Source organism: Equus asinus, chromosome 7 (genome assembly GCF_041296235.1).
Source record: "Equus asinus isolate D_3611 breed Donkey chromosome 7, EquAss-T2T_v2, whole genome shotgun sequence".
NCBI lineage: Eukaryota > Metazoa > Chordata > Mammalia > Perissodactyla > Equidae > Equus > Equus asinus.
Window position 1 is genome coordinate 68,814,924 of NC_091796.1, and position 21,030 is coordinate 68,835,953.

General features: G+C 37.6%; 1 protein-coding gene across 4 annotated transcripts in view; it reads left to right on the plus strand.

Annotated features, from left to right (window-relative positions):
* ARID4A (AT-rich interaction domain 4A) overlaps positions 1-21,030 on the plus strand; it is a 67,021-nt gene that overhangs the window by 27,055 nt on the left and 18,936 nt on the right. For all 4 annotated transcript variants that reach the window (XM_014864301.3, XM_014864303.3, XM_014864302.3 and 1 more), the window contains exons 12-16: positions 12,725-12,797; positions 13,721-13,815; positions 13,969-14,066; positions 14,612-14,843; positions 19,268-19,518. In XM_014864301.3, the coding sequence (XP_014719787.2) occupies positions 12,725-12,797; positions 13,721-13,815; positions 13,969-14,066; positions 14,612-14,843; positions 19,268-19,518 (749 nt within the window). The remainder of the gene's footprint in view (positions 1-12,724; positions 12,798-13,720; positions 13,816-13,968; positions 14,067-14,611; positions 14,844-19,267; positions 19,519-21,030) is intronic.

Here is a 21,030-nt window from a genome sequence, read left to right on the forward strand (position 1 = left end):
AAACATTCGTAAAAAAGGAATGAAGAGCAAAGGCAAGCTCTGTTACCTATTGTTTGCAGGTAATAAGTAAAGAAATTTAAAAAGGTAAGGACCTTTGTAAGGATAGTGTCTTCTTAAAATGTATTAGTTAAGTTATGAACCTGTTAAAATTAAGTGAACCAGGATGCTTTTCATCTACTGAAAAATAAAAGCAAAATTATAAAATTTAGGCACTGGTTTATATGATTATTATTCTAAATTATTTTTCAGATTGCCAGTTTCATAGCACATACTTTATTGAATTCCTTGATAGAAATGAATTCCTCATTTTCTCTGGCCATGCAGGTAGATAGATGGTCGTAAGTGAGATTTTGGTTGCTTTAGAAAAAATAATCAGCTGCATTTCTTGCTGTTGGATTTAAGGTTTAGTTGCTGAATCATTCCAACTTGTCTTGAATAGTAATTTTTAAAAATTTAATATATTGATAAACCGAAAAGCAGTCTAATCTGTATATAGCAAAGGGGGAAAAAATAAGTATGGTATAAAATGAATTAAAGTCTAATAAACCGGGGCCTACCTGTCTTAGTCATTACAGGCCTTTACTGCACAAGGGAGGCTAAGCTGTAGTATTACATTACAGACCGTATTCTTCCCGAAGTATAATTATGCTGTGCTTTTCATGAAGATTTATTGTTGCTTCACAGTGATCAAAAAGATCTTTTATAACATTCTGTGAATCACTATAACAGTACTTTAGCCTGTCATTTGGTGTTTGTAAATTTTATGCAGTAGAATCATACAAGTGTTAGATACTTCTGCAGTGTTAATGGGCAGTGGACATTGTATATTTGATGCTTTGGGTACCCTAACATAGCCTTAATAAGGAGATTTGAGATTCCATGGCTTTACCGTAGAGGAGCATCTTTTTTACTTAATATTATTTTGAATTCCTAAGCATTGGTAGTTCAGGATTCGAGCACAAGAAATATATTTCATACTGTTACTGGGTAGGAAAAGACTTAAGAGTCTAGTAGGAAGTAGATCCTATCTATATTGATGACTTTAAATTTTAGCTCATTGGTAATTATATTGGAAAAAAGCCCTGGAGAATATTTTTGTGGGTATTACTTAAATGTCTTTGGTTAAGAAAATTTTGTATTAGAAAAGATATTGCTGAATTTCCTTTTGAGCTTTGAAATTGAGAAGTCCACGTAAACATAAGTAATGATGTCAGTTATTGGTTTACTCCTGATGTGCATTCACTTTGTCTGAATGTAGGAGAGCTGTCAAAGGGTAAAATAGAGAGGGGAGTATTTCGAAGACTGACTGTCAGAAGGGGATTGGGCCCGTCTTACCTTTTGTCCTTTTAGTTTGCCATAGGTAGGCTTATATGTTGGGCCCTTTCAGAAATCTCCTCTAATTTCGAATTTAGTAATAAAAATTAGAATTTAGTGAATTTTTATAAGAAATGCTCTTTTCTGTTTAGAAGTATTGACGCCCTTTTCTCCAATCTTTGAATTTTATAGGGATCACTCTTACGTTTAATGCCCAGGATTATATACTCGGATAAAAATCATAAATGCTTGAGTTTTCTTATTCATGGAAACCTGAATTTTTTTTTTATGTTTAAATCAAGTGTTAAATAATTGTGTGTATTTGTGCCAAGATTTCTGTAGCTCAATTGTAAAAGCATTTGGGATCGCTTTGGGTATAAACCTACAGTAAATGCTTGATAATTCAGGAAAATCATGCTAAGTCAATAAAATTTAAAGAAAACTTTAAAGGTAATATTAATATTGTAGGTATATCTAGTAACTCCAGCTGCCAATCGAGCGTTTCTAAGCAAGCCTGTAAAGCGAACCTTCAATGAACAATTGAGACTCTAGCTTACATTCAAGTATAGTAACTTCTTTGCTCAACTATTCATTTAGTTATTAAACAAGCAAACAACAATGACCTAATGTATTTAGCAAAACCTTTCTTCACAGTTAGCATAAGACTCTAAACAAATTAGGATGACCTACTCAGATTAACGCGGATTGCACATTTGTACACACAAATACAGCTACATTTTTGTGTATTTACAAAAAAATCTTCTTATATCAAAGTATTTTATAGTTGTGGTTGTATGTGAGAGGGTTGACTGATTTTAAAGCTTTAGATATGATAGCATGCAAACCACAGCTTGATGATTAAAAGTAGAATGTGTGTACCCTTCCAAATGGGGGAAAAATGGCTAGTCTCGGTTAACTTTGATGTAACACAAGAGTCATATGTAATTTGTTTTATGCAGGTTGTTGTTAAACTGTTTTCTGAAATTATACAACAGTGTCTCACCACATAATGAATATATCGTAATATCTTATGTGATCCCTGAAATTTTCTGTTGTAAGTGTATACAACAGGGAGGAATGGTACCATTCTACATTTTATGATTACCGGTTTCGCTGGGCCTCTAACACTCTTGGTTAATTCTTAGTTTCTGTAATCAAATCATTGTCTCCTCCATTAAACCAACAAGTTTATCCTCACTCCACTCCAACTTCAGAAAGAAACTAGGAGCTTCACATGGGAGCATGCTCTAAACCTCACCTGCCTGCTCTCCTTCCCCAAGGTACAATTGATGATGTGTTGTCCTCCTCCATAAGACAGGCCCTCCATTTATGCTCTGGATCTCATTCCCTTCTTCCTTGTCTTAGACTAGGAACTATCTGTTTTCTTGCCGGCATCTTTAACATGTTACTTTCTGTTGTATCCTTCTCATCAGCTTTTAAAAACACGCTCATATCTCTGCCAACCTTTTGGCGACCTGTCCAGGTTCCTTCCACCAACTTTCTCACAAGCCCTCTAGATACTGCCCTCCATCCTCCCTGTTGTGGCCAGATTGCTCAGAGCTATATATACCATTCTGTTTCCTAACCTCTCGTTCACTCTTAATTCACTGCAGTGTGTCTTGTCCCTCCTACCTCAGCTAAAACAACTTTACTCAGGTCACCAGTGGGCTATAACAAATTTTTGTGCTTAATCCAACAGATTTTTGTTTTGATCTCATTTGACTCCTTAGTAAGAGTCAGCATCTTTGGCATGCCTACCTTCTTAAATCTCCTGACGTCCATCCATGACATTACATTTTTTTCTGTTTTATTTCCTAACTAAATGATGTAGTAATTCCAAATCTGTATGTGTATCAAAGATGTCTCTTCTTAGCTTCAGATATTTATATTGAACTGCCAATGAAGATTTCTTCTTGTTTTGTAAGTACTAAACTCACTATGTTCAAGACTATACTCATCTTTGCCCCAAACCTATTCTTTCCCCACTTGTCCCTGATTCATTTGAATAGAAGCGTCATCTGCCCAATTGCCCAAGCCAGATACATGGAAGTCCCCTTGATCCTCTCCCTCTTGCTCCTCTATCCAATGAGACACCAAATCCCGTCTCTTCTTCCTACTTGATAGCTCTCAAATTTGCCCCCTTCCCTCAGTTTCTACTCTCTGCCCCCGTAGTCCACACCACTGTTCTCTTTTGCCGGGACTAATGCAATAGCAACCTGTTCTTTCCATGTCCATGCTTGCCCTCCTCCAGTCTATTCTCTGTACAGCTTCTGAGTAGATTGTTTGAAGCTAGAAATATAAATATGATTCCTCTTGGAATAAATTAATTTTAGGGCATAAAAGTGGTTGTAGTTTTTGTTCTTTTGTGTTGAAACATTTCTAAAACATATTGCTTAATAACACCCCTTTAAGAAGTAGTATACTTACTGGACATTACTTATCCTTGTACTTACTCAAGATTTAATTATTCTTTTAATACAATCCTGTCATGGCTTTTAGCCCTTATAGTAAATGACCTACTCCTATTAAGATTGCGAATTTTTCTATTTCCTTTCTTCTAAAGTCTATTTTGTCAGCTGTCATTTTTACGTATGATAAATTTCTGGGTAATTCTTCAGAATTCTGTTTGGGGCAGGACCTTTTGTTACCCTAGGGAGTCATTTTGACCAATGGATCACATGAGTTACCAAACCTAGTATTGTGATTTTTTTCTTTTTCTTTTTTAATTTAAATTCAGTTTAACTTAAAGTTTTCATTTTAAATTTTGGTTTTCATTTGCATATTTCACTGAGGTGTTGTGACAAGAAAATATATCTATTGTCCCAGAGCATACATCATCAGTAATATGTACCTTTCATCGTACCGCAGCTAAAGTATTCAGCTTTTGTAGAAGATATAAACAAGTGAGAGATGACCACACCAAATAGTCTTCTCAGTTTATTCTTGGAGACTTAGTGTTTTTTTAAAGTATGACTGTTTAATCCTCAATAGAAATTTTTATATGTGAAGAAACAGGCTTAGAGAGGTTACAGGAGGTTTCACAGACTTTTAAATAAATTTTCTTTCTTCCTCTAGACTGTAAGGTCTCTGAAAGCAGAGGATGTCAGGTTTTTTGTGTTTGCTTTTTCCTTTTACAACCAGTATAAATATCTGCCAGCTAGCAACACAGAGCTTGGCTCATGTTAAACCTTTATTAAATAGTTTCTGAATAAATAAATGACTGTGGGCTATGCAATTATCCTAACAAATTGCTGTTTGAAACCAAGTGTTGGAAGATTTGTTGTAAGGTTCCAGAAAGTTCACTTTGGAAGGAACCTAGCATAAGGTATCTAACTTCACTTCGTAATAGATTTCTTTTCTCAGGCTTTGTATTCTAGGCATTCGCATTTCCTTATAATATTCTGTGAATTTATAAATTAATTCTTTTCAGCTTAAGCTAGTTTGGGATGGTTTTCTGTCACTTGCAATAAGAGTTCTTGACTAATACTACTTCTTCTTCGTATCTTGTCGCACTTATTTTATGTGTCTTCTGACTGGTCTTTTCCCCTCCAATCCATTCTCCATAGACATCTTTCTAAAACATTATGGAAACCCTGTAATGGCTTTCAGCACCTATAGGATGAAGTCTAGGTCTTTTATCATAGTGCTTTGGAAGTCTGGCCCTGAGTTCATAATTTGACCTATACCCACCTTTTTGTTCTCCCCTCCACTATGCTCCAGCAACATAGAACTTCTGATAGCTCCCCGCCACCACCAACACGTTGGTCAGATGCTGCTTGTTGAGCTGTCAGGTTTATTGCATTGAGTATTGCCTTTGTGCTGCCCATTCCCTTTGTCAGTATTAAATATTATAGGGAAAATAAAATGAAAGTTTAAAAAACTTTGAAAATAATGAACAATAGCTGAGATTTAAAGAAGCCAACTGACTTCTATGCAGGAACAGAAAGAGCTCTGTCTGAATTAAAGTGGTTGGATACGACTTAGAAACGTTCTATGCGTTAACTGTAGTAAGTTGTTCTGGTATTTACTTTACAGTTTCAAAAAACTAGGGAGGCTATTTAATATGTTTCGAATTTAAAATTATATACAAAAAAGCATAAGCAGCTACTGGTATTGCTGCTTCTTTCACGTCCCTCCTCAAGCCCAGAGGTGCCCTCAGAGCTGCCACCTGTGATGTGTGTCCTGCAGTGCTTCGCTCCCCAGAGTGCAGCTTTCAGGGCCCTGTCCTAATACCTCCTCGTCTCCACCAGGCATCTGCCCACTTCAGAGGGCGCCAGGCTCAGCCTCTTTCTTCAGAGGGGTTGGGCGGGGACAGGAGATGGAGGGAGGAGCTGAGAGGGCCTGTGACGGAGGAGTCCCAGGGACGGGGTGAGGAGGAGAGCCGAGGAGGAGGACCAGGGAAGGCCTGCAGACAGCAGCGTGAAGGGTGAGTGAAGCTCCCCTTGGCCCAAATAATGTTAATTCACAAAAACAGTATTTGGGTTTTGAAAAATAAGCATGGTATACTGGAATACTGAAAAAAAAAAAAAAAGGAGGTTGTTGTATAATCATTAATAACTTATTAAGGATACCTGTAGGAGTTCATGTGAGCTGAGATACCCATCAAAAAAAGATGTGTACCTTCACATACAATAGACACTACAGGGAAAGCACAAAGGTCAAATTTAGTTACACCCTTCTCCACTCTCAAAATGTCAGTTTTTGGGGCCAGCCCTGTGGCGTGGTGCTTCGGTGGCCCAGGGTTCACCAGTTCTGATCCCCGGTGTGGACCTGTGCACTGCTTGTCAAGCCATGCTGTGGCAGGCATCCCTCATATAAAATAAGGGAAAATGAGCACGGATGTTAGCTCAGGGCCAATCTTCCTCAGCAAAAAGAGAAGGATTCGCAGCAGATGGTAGCTCAGGGCTAATTTCCCTCAAAAAAAAAAAGTTTTAATGGCTCTAACCTGATATGTGCTGAGAAATTATCCCCAACCACTCATTAGAACTCTGTAGGAGTTACACCGGTCCAAGGGGCTTTCTGTGAAGGGCCTCATCTTTTTCTGACATGTATTTTGACAGTTTAGACGCTTTCTGTACACCTTCATAATTTGTTTTCTGGTTAGTAGAGTTGCTAGCTAGGTAAGTTAATGGCTCAGCCAAAACAAGGTATTATCTTATTAAAAAAATAAAATATTCATTTCCCATGGCAATAAAATGCAGAAAGTTCATTCTTCACTAGAGTTTATGACATTTCTCAGTGAATAATCATTCATTTTCTGAATAATATATTTAGGAAAAGAATGAGGTGAGTGCCAGCAAGTCATTGTGCCACAACCACCTGTGACTTAAGAATATCCTCAGCCATTCTTATTTTTTCTCTGACTCCTATTGCATTCATCTTACTGTGAATATTAACCCTGAAACGCAGTGAATGTGAAACAATTGAAGAAAATCTTCTCCCTAATTCATTTTCATGGACATCATTTTCATTCAGATGATAATAGAGTGTCTACACTAAGTGCCAGTCATTGGTGATAAAATTCTGAGCAAAATACTCGTGTCTCTAACCTCATAGAACTTAGCAAGCACTTACAATGTATTGGAACTTTAAGGACTACAAACATGAATAGCTTAAGTGAGACTTAAAGTAAAGAGAAATGTCAGCATTAACCCCCCTGTCTCCCTCCTTCAGGGCAAGTGTCTTCTTTCCATCATCAGGTGACAGACTGCGTCAGGCATTGATCCCCCTCCTGTGGACTGTCATAGCTTCCCTTTCCCTTCCGATCCAGCAGACTCAGTCTTGGCAGAGAACTTTTAAAGACACAGATGTGCTCTAATTCCTCTGTAGCTCTCTCATACCTCACATCTGCCCGCAGCATCCAGTTCCGATTCTCTTGCACATCATTACAAGGTCCATTCCTGATCCCCAGCCTCATGTTTATGCCGTTGACTCCAGCTCCCAGGCTCTTCACTGTCCACATTTTGAGGCTTTCCCAGTGTTAGCACCATCACTCCATCTCCAGCAGAAAGATTCATCCCCTCTTGTATTCTTTTACATATTTTACAGCACCTCCACGTTGTGTGGAATTGTCTTGTTTAACATTTCTGCACCCCCCTGCCAGACTCAGAGGGCCATAAGTAGAAGGTACCATGTCTTCTCATTTTAATCACAGTACTTTTGCATAGTCCCTGACTCATAGTAACCATCAATAAATGTTTAAATTGAATTTGAAGATATAATTTCCAAAGTCAGAAAATTCATAATCTAGTAGTGTAGATAGATACACAACTACTTATAACACTAGGTAGTATATACTGATGCTAACTAAAATTGTAAGTTTCTTGAAATCATGATCATGTTTATGCCTCTTCTATATCCCTAACCCCCTTCCCTGTCTGGGCTGCCTCATTACTCTTCACACACGTTACTAAGTGAAGGGAAGAAGGCTCTCCGGCTGTCTAGTGGACTCTCCCCCTCCCGTCATTACAACCCTCTCCTGCTCTAAAACCCTGCAGAGATGCAACACCTTCCGGCTGTCGGCCAGGAGAGAGACCCGATAGGTCTGAAAATACCGTGAACAGGGAAAGCACACTGTGACAGCAAGCCCGAGCTGCCACAGAAAGCCGCTGCAAAGGCAGACTCTTCTAGTCGGAGGCGTTTTCTAGCATATGCAGTTTTACTCCAAGGTGACTAACAACACAGCTATTTGCAGAAAAAGATTTTGAAGAATTACTTATTGTAAGGGATTAAACAATTTTAATTTTTGCAAGGACTATCAGGTAAATTTAAACTTTGTTTATAGCCTCCTTTTTGTGTGTGGAAAGTACATTTCCTCTCAAGCAGGCATTTTTTTATAAGTAGAATTCTTTCTTCATTTATATCTTGTTTTTACACCTGATAACACCACCTAAACTTAGAATTTTATAGCCATAGTTTCTCATGGAACTTATTACACTCTTGGATATCCACTAACTTTTAAATCAAATGTATTTAAAGCACCAATTTTTATCTATAAAACTATATTCTTAATTATTAAGAATTTATCAGATGTTTGGTACAACCTTAATAAATGCCTAATTTTCAGTTGATGGATTCCTTTTGTTTACTTGTTTTTGGAAGAAACTTTGATTTCAAATCAGTGCCTTTTTAAAAAATTGTTTTTACGTATATGAGCTACTAATTATCTGAAACCTGTAAGATCATAAATACTGGGAATGAGGCATTAATCTGAGGAGAGAATATTGTGATTATGAGGGACAGGCAAAGCATAGAGCCAGTCTGTCATAAGGCATTTTGGGGTCTTTCCCCCATACTAGAAGTCCTTAAAATTAATACCTGAAACGATTCTTGGGCTATTGGATTACTTTTTTTCTTGAGTTAACTCATTGGCAGTTGTTTTGATAACCTTGTAAAAGCAAGATTTTCTAATTCACATGGGGAAAAACCTGCCATCTCTTGTTTTGAGAATTAGTAATGATTTCTGTTAACTCTGATTATTAGCTCTGTAAATTGCTAATTTTTGAGGCCTAGTAGAACTTTGAAGTTTCTTTATATTTGGTAAACCGAAAGTACTCCAATGTTACAAATCATTCTGAATGAATGTACTGAAAGATCTTACTGTCTTTCCCTTGATTGCCTTGGGGGTTTTTTATTGTATAGAAAATTCTTTTTTTTTTTGAGGAAGATTAGCCCTGAGCTAACTACTACCAATCCTCCTCTTTTTGCTGAGGAAGACGGACCCTGGGCTAACGTCCATGCCCATCTTCCTCTACTTTATAGGTGGGATGCCTACCACAGCATGGCTTTTACCAAGCGGGGCCATGTCCGCACCTGGGATCCAAACCAGCGAACCCTGGGCCGCCGAGAAGCAGAATGTGCCAACTTAACCGCTGCACCACCGGGCCAGCCCCATGATGAAAATTCTTAAAGGATACAGTGAAGAATACAATCCCGGGCCTGGTCCAGTGGCGCAACGGTTAAGTTGGCACGTTCTGCTTCTCGGCGGCCCAGGGTTCGCTGGTTTGGATCCCGGGTGCGGACATGGCCCCGCTTGGTAAAAGCCATGCTGTGGTAGGCATCCCACCTATAAAGTAGAGGAAGATGGGCATGGATGTTAGCCCAGGGTCCGTCTTCCTCAGCAAAAAGAGGAGGATTGACAGTAGTTAGCTCAGGGCTAATCTTCCTCAAAAAAAAAAAGAATACAATCACAACCAAAAAAAATAAAATACCTAGGAATAAACTTAACCAAAGAGGTGAAAGACCGGTACACTGAAAACTATAAGACATCATTGAAAGAAATTGAAAAAGACATGAAGAAATGGAAAGATATTCCATATGGGTCGGAAGAATAAATGTAGTTAAAATGTCCATACTACCTAAAGCAATCTACAGATTCACTGCAATCCCAATCAGAATCCTAATGACATTCTAAACAGAAATAGGTTAAAGAATCCAAAAATTTATTTGGGACAACGAAAGACCCCAGATAACCAAGCACTCCTCAGAAAAAAAGAACAAAGCTGGAGGCATCACAATCCCTGACTTCAAAACAAACTACAAAGCTATAGTAATCAAAACAGCATGGTACTGGGGCTGGCCTGGTTGCGCAGTGGTTAAGTGCGCACCTTCCGCTTCGGTGGCCCAGGGTTTGCTGGTTCAGATCCCAGGTGCAGACATGGCACTGCTTGATGAGCCATGCTGTGGTAGGCCTCCCACATATAAAGCAGAGGAAGATGGGCACGGATGTTAGCTCAGGGCCGGTCTTCCTCAGCAAAAAAAGAGGAGGATTGGTGGCAGATGTTAGCTCGGGGCTAATCTTCCTCAATAAAAAATTTAAAAAAACAGCATGGTACTGGCACAAAAACAGACAAACATATCAATGGATCAGAATTGAAAGCTCTGAAATAAAACCACGCATCTATGGACAGTTAGTCTTTGACAAAGGAGCCAAGAACATACAATGGAGAAAGGAAAGTCTCTTCAATAAATGGTGCTGGGAAAACTAGACAGCTACATGCAAAAGAATGAAAGTAGACCATTATCTTGCACCATACACAAAAATTAACTCTAAAGGGATTAAAGATTTGAATGTAAGACCTGAAACCATGAAACTCCTAGAAGAAAATATAGGCAGTCCACTCTTTGACATTGCTCTTAGTCACATCTTTTCGAATACCACATTTACTCAGGTAAGGGAAACAAGAGAAAAAGTTAACAAATGGGATTACATCAGACTAAAAAGCTTCTGCAAAGCAAAGGAAGCCATGAACAAAATAGAAAGAGAACCCACCAACTGAGAGAAAATACTTGCTAATCATTTATTAGACAAGGGGTTGATCTCCGAAATATATAAAGAACTCATGCAACTCAATAAAAAAAAAAAACCCCATCAAAACATGGGCAGAGGATACGAACAGACATTTTTCCAAGGAAGGTATACAGATGGCCAACAGACACATGAAACAGTGCTCAACTTCACTAATTGTTAGGGAAATGGGAATCAAAACTACAATAAGGCGTCACCTTACATCAGTCAGAATGGCTATAATTACCAAGACAAAAAACAAAACTTGTTGGAGTGGATGTGGAGGAAAGGGAACCCTCATACACTGCTGGTGGGAATGCAAACTGGTGCAGCCACTATGGAAAACAGTATGGAGATTTCCAAAAAAATTAAAAATAGAAATTCCATACAATCCAGCTATCCCACTACTGGGTGTTTATCCTAAAAACTTGAAATCAATTATCCAAAGAGATTTATGCACCCCTGTGTTCATTGCAGCATTATTCACAATAGCCAAGATGTGGAAGCGACCCAAGTGCCCATCCATAGATGAATGGATAAAGAAGATGTGGTGTGTGTATACACACACACACACACACACACACACACACAATGGAATACTACTCAGTCATAAAAAAGGACAAAATTGTCCCATTTGCAACAACGTAGATGGACCTTGAGGGTATGATGTTAAGCGAAATAAGCAGAAAAAGACAAATACTGCATGATTTCACTCATGTGGAAGATAACAAATACGTGGATAAAGAGAACAGATTAGTGGTTACCAGAGGAGAAGGGGGTTGGGGGAGGTGAGCGAAAGGGATAAAGGAGCACATATGTATGGTGATATATAAAAATTGGACTACTGGGGTTGAGCACAATGAAGTGTATTAAGGAACTGATAATAATGTACACCCAAAATTACACAATGTTATAAACCATTATGATCCCAATAAAATTACTTGAAAAAAAATTCTTAAAGGATATGTAATTTTAAAGGGCCTTTTGCCCTCTGGACTGTGAACACTCGGTATTTATTTCCTACAGTTGCTTTGGCTTTGAATATGGCTTTGAAAGACAAAAATCTGATTTCTTCTTTTAGAACATAGGAAAGTAATACTCTGAAATTAAATTGTGATAATTTATATGAAAGATACTTATCAGTATTTTGTTTGTTTCTCCATAGTGTTAAACTTTTAAATAAGAATTTTCCCAAATATTAGTTTATAAGTAGTCTGTCAGAAAGGGAAATATTTTATTAAAACCCATAATACATTTGTTTGACTAGAGCCAAGATCTTGGCAGTATAGGAAGAAATCATTAGATTTATATAACCAGTAAAAAGTAACACTTAAATAGGTATTTGTAGGAATAGATGTTTTTACATGAATGTTGCATTAGTTTTTTTCCCCCAGAGGAACTAAATTAGTAGTTATGTATCTAGTTTCCTTACCTAAGAAATAATTTTCATTGTCTTATTTTTAGGGGTTGCAAAGTCAACTACAGAGGCCATGCAAGAAAGGCACATAAGAAAAGCAGGCTAGTGATACACGGAGAGGGTAGTGGGGTCTGGGACAAAAGAGAGTGTATGTGACTCATTTAAGTGCATTTAAATTTCTTTAAAATATTGTGCTATCCAAACAAAAAAGCTTTTCTGTGTGACTCTGCAACCTCTGGTTTCTATTTATTCAACAATAACAAAAATTTATTGTTTGTATGTGGATTATTTTTACAATACGTTTGTAATTATTGTGCTCATCTATCAATATATTTGTACAGGCTGCATGGTATTTTGATAAATTTAAAAAAAGAGAAACCAAACAAGGTGAAAGCATTCTCACTCCATTCCTGAGCCTTTTCCTCGTGGCTAATCTTAGTCCCTATGATGATACTCAAGTGAAGGGTTAGAGTGATAAATGGGGCGAAGAGCAGAGATTGTATATCTTGACAGTTGCATCGAATCAGCTCTATCAAAATAGAACTTAAAATCTGGATTTGAGTAGGATTTTGAGAGAATTCATATTTTCCAGCTTCATTGAAATTTTAGCCCCTTATATTGGGTTCACCAAACAAAAAACAACCAAAAAAGACAGTGTATCTTGTCCTATTCATTGTTCGATATATTTATATATCTTACCTTTACAGCCTGAGGAAGAACTTGATCCTGAAGAGAGGGACAACTTCCTCCAACAGCTTTATAAGTTTATGGAAGACAGAGGTATTTTCATGCTCATTATTTAAAAGTAGTTATTTGTTTTAGAGTTTGACATTCTAGGTTTATGCATTATTTGTGTTAGAATCATGGGTTTATGGATTTGGATTTCAAGTAAAGCCTAAGAATCAGTTACAGCTGACAATAGTTAAGTATTTGAAATAAAAACAACTATTAATATCTATTTGGAGTAGAAATATATAGGAAAATAGTTTTGGTATAATTAAATTTAGTTTCCTTGGGACTTATAAAACCAAAAAATACTATAATATTTCAGTAATAGAAAGTGCGTGGTCATAGTGTTAATCGACATTTAATTGCTGATGCTGTCTTTGTGGCAAATAAACTAGCCAGATCCTTGGTCTCAAGAAGTTAAACATAGTAGGAGATTGGTCCCTATCTAAATAGAATAGGATTTCTAATAGAGTTAGAAGAAGTACAACCTTTAGAAGTCACCACACTTCTTGATTACAGTAGTCCTGGAAAAATCCTCGGATAAATTGTTCCCAGATTTCTGTGGCCTTCAGAAATCATCCTTCAGATTACAGTTCTAACGTTTGCATTAAAGCAGTGAAAATGGGACCATGGCCTAAAATGTGCCCTCTCCACTGTGTGTGTTCTTCCCCAGGCGTCTTGAACCAGCAATGTTGCTGGCTCCTGCTTGCATTCCCAAGGTTTAGTTTAGTTTTACCCAATTTAGTGGCAGTTAGAGAGGGATTTTATCAGTTGTGGGAGTAAATCTAAAGACCACCATAATGCTATACAAAGAATATAGAGAATCTTTCGTGTTGTCTTATATAGTTTAAGGTTCTTTAAATATATGCCTCTGATTAATGAAATTTGGGGAATTAGAAATTGATAGCTTTATTTTCAACTTAGTATTTTCCATTTGAATAAACATTTTCTTTCTACTCTCTGATATTAAAAAGGTACTCCAATCAACAAACCACCTGTTTTGGGCTATAAGGATCTCAATCTCTTCAAACTCTTTAGACTGGTTTATCATCAAGGTGGCTGTGACAATGTAAGTAAGCACAGAATGAAAAGTTAAGTCATCTGATGTTGCACTGTTCTATGCACTTTAGGTGATAAACACATTTCTTTAATGAACATAGAATATTAGTGTGAAGATTATTTCCTTTTTCAAATGTTAACAAATAAAAACTTAATTTTCCAGATTGATAGTGGTGCTGTATGGAAGCAAATTTATATGGACCTTGGCATTCCTATTTTGAATTCAGCTGCTTCCTACAATGTAAAAACTGCTTATAGAAAGTAAGTAGAACAGTTTATTCATCAAAGAATGCATATTTACAGGGAATATGTTCCATTTAATTTGTTAACAGTGAAATAAGAACACATCAGTCAAAGAACATTAAAGTTAACGAAAGTGTATAAAAAGATTGAGGTTAATAGATACTTGTGATTGAAAGTTATTGCAGTGCACCAGGTCTGCTTTACTCCATTTTCCAGGCTGTCCTGATCTGCCTTTCAGAATCAGGGATGCAGGCAGTCTTCCTAGTCTGAAATGATGGTACATCTTACAGAGCTTTATTTTTTGTGGTGAACAACCTTCATATCAAAAGTATGATAGCTCTGCTCAGTTATCACAAGCTCAGATTTTTCAGGAAGAAATTTTATGATCAATACTTCTGTTTATAATCCTATGTAAAACACCAAGAAATTAGTGACATAGAAAAAGTACTTTTTAAAAAAAAAGGCTTGAGTTTTACTTTTTAAAAATAATATGTTTAATAATATAGTATTCAAGGTAAATGTAAAGACTTAAGTTTTCTTAAAATGAAATATTGTTTATTTAGGTATCTCTATGGTTTTGAGGAGTACTGCCGTTCTGCAAATATTCAATTCAGAACTATTCACCACCATGAACCAAAAGTAAAAGAGGAAAAAAAAGACTTAGAAGAATCAATGGAAGAGGCTCTAAAAGTAGATCAAGAAATGCCTTTAGTAGAAGTGAAGAGTGAGCCCGAGGAAAACATCGATTCAAACAGTGAAAGTGAGAGAGAAGAAATAGAATTAAAATCTCCGAGGGTAAGTAGTTAATAGTAATTTTATCTCGTTTATTTGATGCATTATTTTAAATTTTTTATTATGGACATTTTCAGGTATATACAGAAAACCTCCAGTGAACCTAGTTTATCTTCTGGTATTTAGTTATGCTTCAGCCAGGCTAGCTGACCTCCCTTCCTCTAAAGATATCATGTATTACTGCTTCTTCCTGCAGACCGTGCCCCGTGCTGTTTCCTATCTACATCTCTTCAAGTCACTCTCATCTGGGGTCAGCCTCAAATACTCACTTCCTTCAAGTCTTCTGCTAAAACGTTACCTCACTGAAGCCTCTCCTGGTCACCTCATCTAAAGTTGTAACCTACCTCCTCTCTTGGGCATTCGCAGTCCCTCTACATTGCTCTTTTTATCTGTCATTTACATATGTATTCTGTTTATTATTTGTTGTTTGTCTTACCCCACTCTGTACACTCATACCCCGTGAGGGCAGGCATTAGCATTTATCCTGTTCGTTGACAGATCCAGGCATCTAGAACAGCGCCTGGCGCCTGTAAGGACTTACCAAATCGCTGTTGAGAGGGCGACTCTCCTCTTTATGACACCTGTGCCGCAGCTGGGTGGGAGCTGTCCTGTCTGTCACTCTGCCTCGCTTGTGGCAATGCTTCCCACTCTGCCTGGTTTTCTAGTCACGTGCACGCTGGTTTTCTCTTCCACCTCCACTCTTCCTGTCCATTACCATGTGAGTCCCATGCAGGAACGGTCCTCCACTGCTTGATCACTGTTGAATGATATCTACATAGTAGAATTCAAGTTTTAGAAGGAGAAAGAAAATTGATCACACTGTCAAAGACGTTCATTACTATAATGTCTTACTTTTTAGTGAAATCATTTTTAGTGTAAGAGGAGGTGAAATCAACTTCTCTTTTATTTACTCAGAAATAATTTTTTAAATCCCTTCTGACTCTCATCTAGCAAATGGAATCTTCTAGTGAATTTTATAAAACATCCAAATTGGTTTCTTTTCTTTTTTTGATTTGTATTTCATTTTTAATTTTTAAAAATTGTAGTAAAGGGCTGCCCCGATGGCATAGTGGTTAAATTCATGCACTCCACTTCGGCAGCCTGGGGTTTACAGGTTCGGATCCCAGGCATGGACCTGGCAATGCTCATCAAGCCATGCTGTGGTGGTGTCCCACATACAAAATAGAGGAAGATGGGCATAGCTGTTAGCTCAGAGGCTACTCTCCCTCAAGAAAAAAGAGGAAGATTGGCAATAGATGTTAGCTCATGGCCAGTCTTCCTCACCAGAAAAAAAAATTGTAGTAAGTAAACATAACATAAAATTTATCATCTTAACCATTTTTAAGTATACAGTTTAGTGGCATTAACTACATTCACATTGTTGTACAACCATCACCACCATCCATCTCCCGAACTTTTATGATCTTGCAAAACTGAAACTGTGTCCATTATATAGTAACTCCCCAATCCTTTCTCCCCCAGCCTCTGGCAGCCAGCATTCTACTTTGTCACTATGAATTTGACTACTCAGGTACCTCATATAAGTGGAATTACACAGTATTTGACCTTTTGTGACTGGCTTATTTCACTCAGCATAATATCTTCAAGGTTTCATCCATATATCTGTCAGAATGTCCTCCCTTTTTTTTTTTTAATTTTTATTGAGTTAATGATAGGTTACAATCTTGTGAAATTTCACTTGTACATTATTGTTTGTCAGTCGTGTTGTAAGTGCACCACTTCACCCTTTGTGCCCACCCCCCACCCCACCTTTCCCCCAGTAGCCACTAATCTGTTCTCTTTGTCTGCATTTTTAAATTCCTCATATGAGTGGAGTCCTACAGAAATTGTCCTCCTCTATCTTGCTTATTTCACTTAACATAATACCCTCAAGGTCCATCCATGTTGTTGCAAATGGGGTGATTTTGTTCTTTTTTACGGCTGAGCAGTATTCCATTGTATATATATACCACATCTTTATCCATTCGTCTGTTGATGGGCACTTAGGTTGCTTCCACGTCTTGCCTATTGTAACTAATGCTGCAGTGAACATTGGGGTGCATGGAACTTTTGGAATTGCTGACTTCAAGCTCTTTGGATAAATACCCAGTAGTGGGATAGCTGGGTCATATGGTAGTTCTATTTTTAATTTTTTGAGGAATCTCCATACTGTTTTCCATAGTGGCTGCACCAATTTGCATTCCCACCAACAGTATATGAGGGTTCCTTTTTCTCCACAACCTCTCCAACATTTGTCACTTTTTGTTTTGGTTATTTTTGCCACTCTGACAGGTGTAAGGTGATATCTTAGTGTAGTTTTGATTTGTGTTTCCCTGATGATCAGCGATGATGAACATCTTTTCATGTGCCTCTTGACCATCTGTGTATCTTTTTTGGAGAAGTGTCTGTTCATATCTCCTGCCCATTTTTTGATCGGGTTGTTGGATTTTTTGTTTTTGAGTTGTGTGAGTTCTTTATATATTATGGATATTAACCCTTTGTCAGATGTATGACTTGCAAATATTTTTTCCCAGTTAGTGGGTTGTTTTTTTGTTTCAATCCTGTCGTCCTTTGCCTTGAAGAAGTTCTTTAGTCTGATGAAGTCCCGTTTGTTTATTCTTTCTGTTGTTTCCCTTGTCTGAGGAGACATGGTGTCCAAAAAGCTTCTTTTATTACTGATGTCAAAGAGTGTACTGCCTGAATGTCCTCCCTTTTTAAGACTGAATAATATCCCCGTTGTATGTATTGTGGACACACCTCCTTGTCATTACACAAAGACCTTCCTCATCTCGTGTAAAACGCCTGTGGAGCACTGCACAGTGTGAGTGTACAGAAATTTGCCTTCCTCAAGATTTTCTCCAATCTTTCCAATTACAGAAAGTGCTGCAGTAAATATGCTTGTAAAATGTCCTCCTCATGTATCTGAGTATAGAGGTCAGACTTCTAGAAATGGACTTTCTGGCACAAAGGTACACAGACCTAAATTTTGATAGGTAACAGCTGCTCTCATTAGTCTACCTGTAAATACATAAAGAGCACTTGCTCTGCGTGAGGCACGTCTAGACCTGAGGGGACAGAGTGAGGAAGACAAGGTCCCTGCCCTTGAGGAGTCTACATTCTAGTTCTTTGTGATAAGAAAAATACGTTCCTTCTTTTTCTACCTTTGCAGGTTAAATAGTGCACATACTCAGGAGCTAGGGAAAACATTTGTTATCTGGGATATTAATTGTGAAGTATTCTAGTGCTCCCTAAGTTGTTGGCTCTTTGTTTATCCTCACTTTATTCCAAGTAGAGCAGAAGCCTACCAGTGCATACAGGTTGACTTGAAGGAGAATTTAGGAGATAATGAAATGGCTCACCAGTTTGACAATCAGTTGAGCATGCAACAAGAGGCGGGATAGAAGCTTCTAGGGGTAGAATAAGTTACTGCTGGCCCACTGAGCTCTCCAGATACTTATTCAAAGAAATGAGCTCACTTTGTGGCCATTGATGCAATTCAGTCCTTTTAAAATATAGTCACACAGAAATACAGTGATAATGTAAATTCTTTCTTTAAAAACAGTAGAATTAGGAGGCCAGCCTGGTGGCATAGTGGTTAAGTTCATGAGCTCCACTTCAGTGGCCCAGCATTCACCAGTTGAGATCCTGGATGCGGACCTATGCACTGCTCATCAAGCCATGCTGTGGAGGCGTCCCACATACAAAACAGATGAAGATTGGCACAGACATTAGCTCAGGGCCACTCTTCCTTGCCAAAAAAACAAAAAACAGTAGAATTACAGACCACAGAGCTTTTAGAGTCTATAATTTAGGGGGTTGATTTATTATTATTAACTTGTTAAATTGGCATTTAGATAGTTCCTTTAAAACTTTTATTGTAGTCCAAAAATATGAAAAATGAGGGACTGGCCCAATGGTGTAGTGGTTGAGTGCATATACTCTGCTTCAGTGGCTGGGGTTTGCAGGCTCGGATCCCAGGCATGAACCTAACACACCACTCATCAAGCCATGCTGTGGCAGCCATCCCAGATACAAAATAGAGGAAGATGGGCATGGATGTTAGCTCAGGGCCAAACTTCCTCAGCAAAAAGAGGAGGATTGGTGGTGGATGTTAGCTCAGGGCTAATCTTTCTCACCAAAAAAAAAAAAAAAAAATGTGAAAATTAGAGAATAAAGGAGATATTTTTACTTTTTGTATAGTATGTAGCCAAGGATCATAGTAGACCTGAACATAAGTGATTTACATGGGTTATTCTTTTGCTTTCGAGAGGAAGAGAATAGTACACAAGAGTTGATGGGTTGTCATTATCATGTCTCAAACCAGAAAGAAGACTAGTTGTTGTGAAGGTTTAAGAAAAAGATACATTTTTATGCTTTTTACCCCTTCATAGTGATAGCTATTTTAAAGCTTTTATCCCTTCTACTAGGGACGAAGGAGAATTGCTCGAGATGCAAATTCTATTAAAAAGGAAGTTGAAGAAGAGAAAACAGAAGACAAATTAAAAGATAATGATTCAGAAAATAAGGATGTAGATGATGACTATGAAACTGCAGAGAAAAAAGAGAATGAGCTACTACTGGGGAGAAAAAATACACCAAAGCAAAAGGAGAAGAAAATTAAAAAGCAGGAGGGTTCTGACAAAGACTCAGATGAAGAGGAAGAGAAAAGCCAAGAGAGGTACATTATCTTGTGTTTGTTCTCCAGAAGCACCTGTCTGGGGTACGGCAGTGCACTGTTCCTGCTTAGAGATTCAGGTTTGAGGGATGTCTTCTTATTGGGACTTCCGTTCCTCTTGTCTAATGAAGGTGAGACACATTGTGAAGATGATGTGTATCGCCTTTCGGAATTGGAGAATATACTGGTCGCACCATTTTAATAGCACTTGTGCCCTAAACAGTGGCCTCAAAGAAGGCTGCGCCACCCAGTCAAAAGAAAGGTCCTGCAATTGACAGCAGGGAAGGGAGCTGGAGAAAAATGGAGGAAGTGGACAAGAGGAAACAGCGACAGCAAAAATTCCATTTTAAAAAAGGTACAACGTGGGAAAGCTAACAGACACGGGTGCACAGTACTAGCAGATGTTTCTGTGTGTTAGCTTCGTCTGAGACGTTTTCTTTTTCAAGTGATTGTGTTAGAGTAAGTGGCATGCACCCCTGATTCTAGTTTGGAAAAAACATTCCTGCCCCACATCACAATTAAATTTCAGCTTTTTAATGTCCATCCTGTTTGCTGTTGAGTGAAAACTGGTTTTTTTCCCTTGTATTAGACATGTATGGACTGAACTGAATTAAAAATAACCAAAGATTAGGCAGTCCAGCTAGATCAAGGTGATGTCCAACCGTGTTTAGTTGGCCATTTCTGTGTTGTCAAATGGGTTTACTAATTTTTAGATACTACTAAAAAATGAATTTTAATTCAGCAACATTAGCGTAACACACTTAACTTGTAACATAAGCTCTCCTCCATAGTTATTTTTCGATTATTATATGATGCTAAATTTTCTAGAAATTTGAGTTGTTAAGCAAAATTTGGCCAAAGCAGCCTGCTGCATCCAATTGGTGCCTGACACTCATCTGAAAATTAACCATTGAGAAAATATCTGGAAAAATAGGAATGATTGGTGAGTTGGAGAGGTTATTTTATGATTCAGTACAAATGAGTACAGGAAGCTATCACAGTTACATATGAATTAGATTGGTGAATAAGAAAGTTCTGTAGTGAAATACTACTAGGGTTAAGAAAAGTGGGAGAAAATAATTGGACAATAAATTTAAGCAGAGGTGAACTGCTTAAAAAGAAGGGCCTAATTATAGTTTGATGTTTTGCTAAAAATAAGCATCAAAATGTATTATAGTATGTATATAATACGTAAAACACATAACACATATATATGCACGCACTGTGGTTTAAAAAGCCTTTATAATTGATATGTAAATAGAACAAATATTTATTTTAGAGAAAGAAAATTTCAGACTTGAATATGAAGAACAATATTTCCTTTCATTAAATAAAAATTGAATATACAGATAAATATAGTCTGTATTCTCATTTTATAGCAGGAATCATGGAAATGACTTTTTTATCTATAGAGATTTCTGTTGTAAGTAGTTTCTCAGTGTTTTGAAATTACCTAATCAGTGATAATTGGAAGGTGCCCTTGGAGAGAAAACAGTCCCACTGCTGATGAGTTGT